This window comes from Sinocyclocheilus rhinocerous, unplaced genomic scaffold (genome assembly GCF_001515625.1).
Source record: "Sinocyclocheilus rhinocerous isolate Xijiao unplaced genomic scaffold, SAMN03320098_v1.1 scaffold2753, whole genome shotgun sequence".
NCBI classification, from domain to species: Eukaryota; Metazoa; Chordata; class Actinopteri; order Cypriniformes; family Cyprinidae; genus Sinocyclocheilus; species Sinocyclocheilus rhinocerous.
The window spans coordinates 74,889-79,351 of record NW_015633528.1 but is presented as its reverse complement, the minus strand read 5'-3'; the positions used below and the strand labels follow the sequence as shown (position 1 = coordinate 79,351).

General features: G+C 39.6%; 1 protein-coding gene across 1 annotated transcript in view; it reads right to left on the bottom strand.

Moving 5' to 3' along the window:
• LOC107744207 (E3 ubiquitin-protein ligase TTC3-like) overlaps positions 1-4,232 on the bottom strand; it is a 45,264-nt gene extending 41,032 nt beyond the window's left edge. Inside the window, 5 exon segments of the mRNA XM_016557730.1 lie at positions 488-566; positions 2,756-2,915; positions 2,989-3,031; positions 3,101-3,167; positions 4,012-4,232. Of these exon segments, the coding sequence (XP_016413216.1) occupies positions 488-566; positions 2,756-2,915; positions 2,989-3,031; positions 3,101-3,166 (348 nt within the window). The 5' untranslated portion in view covers position 3,167; positions 4,012-4,232.
• Between the last annotated feature and the right edge of the window lie 231 nt (positions 4,233-4,463).

Here is a 4,463-nt window from a genome sequence, read left to right as displayed (position 1 = left end):
TGATAAGAGCGCACGCTTGAGAAACAGTTTAGAGAGGAGAAATCAATCTACATATAAAATATTGGTCACAGATTATTACTTTCTAAATAATAAAAGTATAGCACATCCACTAGTAATTATATATAGATAAATCGGTTTTTACCGATGCAAATATGTTAGAACCGATGCATCGCGATACAAATGCTGACTTGTAGCCGATACACCCTTTTTAAACCGATGCATCGCATCGTTAACTTTTTATGCCGATGCACCGAGCGAATCGGGGAATCTTCCCATCCCTAGTTTGTATAATGAGTGTGTTGTAGGTCTGAGTTTTATTGGTTGTTTTCTCCCCTCTTCACTCCCACTTTTCCACAGTTTTACACGGCCATTTCTGGAGTCTTTTTTCAGATCTAAGGTGTGAAAGACCAGTGCTGAAACAGAGGGGTTTCATGACACTGAAGAAGCGGTGAAGGATCAGTGAACGTTCATCAGGACAGATACGTACGCCTCTCTCCATGGCATCCAGAATGCTTTCCAGAATCTCAATCTTCTCAAGCCTCTTCAGACTCAAATCATTCGACACGCTGAAAGACAGACAATGAAAAACAATTATTAGGGCTGGACGATTTTTTAGAGGTTATTGATTAATTTGAATTAGGGTTGTACTGTTTGACGATAAAAATGTCTCCACGATCTGCTTTGGAATCAATGTATCATTATACTGTACAACGTGACATACATTCACATCTAATGTTAACTCAGCGATAGTTACTCTCACGGGACGCTGCATTACTTGCACTACATTATTTGCATGCGCTTTAAAGTTTTCATTCACGTGCTGTTCTGACGTGCGCTATTTCTGAGCATGTACACCCGAAGCGCGCACTAAAGAGCCTGTCAAACAGCGCCTGATCACTGGACTAAGTTATCTTTAGCGCTAATACTTTCAAAACAAACAAGGCTCACATATAGACTCAATTGGTTATGTCTAAAATGAAAGAGAAAAACGCATGCGTGTCTGTATATTAGATGCGTGCTGGTCTTAAAGGGACAGTACTAAACATGCTGCCGACTGTCATTAAAGGGATAGCTCACCCTAAAATGTAATTTACTCACTCATATGTTGTCCCAAACCTGTATTAATTTCTTTCTTGTGCTGAACACAAGAGATGATATTTTGAAGAAAGTTGCTGGTCCACTATGGAATACTATTTTCCACGTTCTTCAAAATAGCATTTATGTTCAGCAGAAGAAAGAAACTCATTCAGGTTTAAAACAACTTTTGAATGAATATATTATGGTATCAAAATAAAAGATTATGGCAGAATTGACAGACAGATTACAATTTTTATTTTTGGGTGAACTATTCCTTTAACGTTAATAAAACACTAAAACACAAAGAGACAAATCACTCACTACTCTTGACTGAAACACTTGAATACAGTTGCTTTAATAGGAATCAATCTATGTTATTTGTAGACCTCATGTTATTTGTAACTTTGTTCTAGTTTATTTACCTAAGCTTTGCATGTAATTTGTTTATTTGTTCATATGTTATTACTGAAGGTTCACTTGTCTTTGATAATGTTTGACCTTTACTAGTTATGCTACTTGCTTTTGCTGTGGTATCGAAGAACAGTTCTTTAAATAAAAAACAAAACTTGATCTGATCTGTGACTCAAAATCTGTAATATGATCCGAACCGTGAATTTTGTGATCCATGACACATCTACTCTCACGATTTGTTATTTGAAGGAAAAACACAATCACAGTTGTCTTCAATCATGCTGATTTGTCCACAGTTAAGTTCAGCCAATATCTTTTTTTTTCAGGCCAGTTAAATTCATTTTCGACAACAAAAATCTGAAGAATGCCTGCCTGAAGAATTCTGAAATTTGAGCCCCGTGTTTCATCAGAGAGACGCAAAAGATGCAAGACACGAATGCAATGGTCAAACATGTCCATCAAGTACAAGTTTACATAGAAAAGCAGAAAGCTGTGCAGATCTACTACTGTATGTCTAATATTTGATGATGCTGACTGAAAGCTCAGCATAGATGATTATTAACAGTCAGAGGTGGACAGTAGTGAAGTATTTTCCCTTTACTCAAGTAAATTATCTGTACTTTATCAGTGGTTTTCTTTGCAGTAAAAAGGACATTATTATGCTTTGGAATGTTGTGAAGTAAAAGTTTTCTAAAGAAAAACACATAACATACAGACACCTGAAAAGTACTTTTACAGCAGAGTAAAAATACTTCACTACTGTCCGCCTCTGACTGTTAATAATCATCTATTACTGCTGTTATACTGACAGTCAGGAAGAGTTTGAGTCACCTTGACTTTATGAGAAGACCTCTAAAACTGAAGGTCTACATTTTAGCTAAAAATATTTATCTTTTTTTTTTTTAGTTTTAAACTATTTTTGAACATATGGGTGAGTATGTTTAAGAAACAAATTGAAAAACATTTGCCTTCATATTTCATGCATCTTTTCTGATGAAAGATATTTAACAAATCATTTGTTTTACATTTACACCATGTGTGCTGCACTTGGAAAATAACTTTAAGCAGATGCTTAATAAAGAAAATGTTACTTGAACCATGTGGTATTTACATTTCCAAGTTGACTAGTTTAAAAAAAAATCATTTGATTGGTAAAACATTCAGGAAAACCTATATAAATTTTTTGCCATTTTGCCAGCGCCTGTAAAGAAACTTCTCAGATCCTCACTGTCACATCAGATGTGAATCTTTCCTGAAAGCGACTCACTTTGAGTCCAGAAAGCCCATCTCCACGGCCCAGAAGGTGGCGGGGTGATTGTCCTGCTGTCTCAGGAGGATATGCCACCAAAACACAGACACATGCATCAGATGACCCACGTGCTTCTTCACCTCGAGCTTTATCTTGGTCCAGCGCTCATATATGACGTCTGTAAAACACAGCAACACTGAAACACCTGCAGCGGCGATCACTAATGATAAAGAGAGTGTGCAATCACTCACCGGGCGGCTCCATGTGAATGTACGGGAACTGGCTCTGATAGATCTGAGTGAGAAACAGTGAATCACAGGTGTGTTCAGCACAGACTGACGCCTTCGTCTCAATTCTACTCACGATCTTGGTTCGGTGTCGCACCACGTCTGCTCGTTCCTCCAGATCCGAGTCTTCCGAGTCTGACATCCTTATGAAACACAAAAACACAGCATGCAAGCTTCAAACTCACTGGACCAGATTACACTTCTTCAGTTACGTTTCCCACAAAGCACCTCATCTGAGCCCCACCTACTTCCAGACCAGTGTTGCCAAGTCATTTATCATGATGCCATGTATTTTACCCACTGGAACACGATTTTACCGGGGGATCCCCCCTGAAAAGCGATCGGGCTAGTTTTGAGTAGCAATTGGACGGGTTTTGCTGTGAAAACCTGGCAACCCTGCTTCCAGACCACTGTTGCCAAGTCCGCGTTTTCCCGCGGAATTGGGCTACTTTAAGCGACCCCAATAACGTGATATTTAGCCCATAAAATGCGAGTTTCACTACGGGAACCTCGCCAAAAACATGTATTTTAACGCGATTTTTATCGGGGAACCCCCTCGAAACGCGATTGGGCTAGTTTTTGAGTAGCAATTGTGCGGGTTTTGTTGTGAAAACCTGGCAACACTGTCATCCAGACGCACTCTTACAACGAATCAGCACAGTATGAAACAACAACACACGCTAATGCTGCGGCTCGGTTATATATGATATATGAATGATTTATGTGATTCAGAGACCGGTTCCTCCACCTGAGCGCGTCTGACGGAGTTTTCCCCTCAGCTCGTTTGATTTGAATGTTTGTCGTGAAAAGCGTCTGAAACACGAAACCGAATATCGCTAACGTTAACAGTCGGGCCTCGCGTTTACTTTAATAAAGCACAACACCTGCTTGTAACCTACACGAGAACTAACACGTTTAATGGTCAACCAGATGAACTTCATAGGGAAGTTAAACGCGACGCGTCTGTGCCGCAGATGTTTAACTTACCTCAAGTAATTAGCGTTGCAGATGTTTGCCTGAAACGTAGCTGTCGCGCAAACACCTGAAGTCGGTTCTTACCGTGAGACATCCCGCGGTGTTGTGAATGTGATTAACGGTGTTTATTACCTGTTTTGATTTTTTTGGGCAAAGTGCTGCTTGATTGTTTCCTTGTGTCGTGCGAGCCGTTGGTTTCTCTCGCGCAAGAACTGCAGCGCGAGCGCCAGCAGGCGGGAAAAGCGTTCCCGCCCTCTGGTGTTCCCGCCGAGTATAGCGTTCGATTTGTTTTGTTTGTTTGTTTTTTGCAGAAATATAATTCTATACAGAACATAGAACAATTGTGGGAATACATAGGAGAGAGAAAAACAAACAAAAGAAAAAATACTATTTACTTTAAAAACCGTTCTATAATACCAGATGTCTTCAGAGCTTTTATTGGAGGAGATTATTTGAAGCGATGG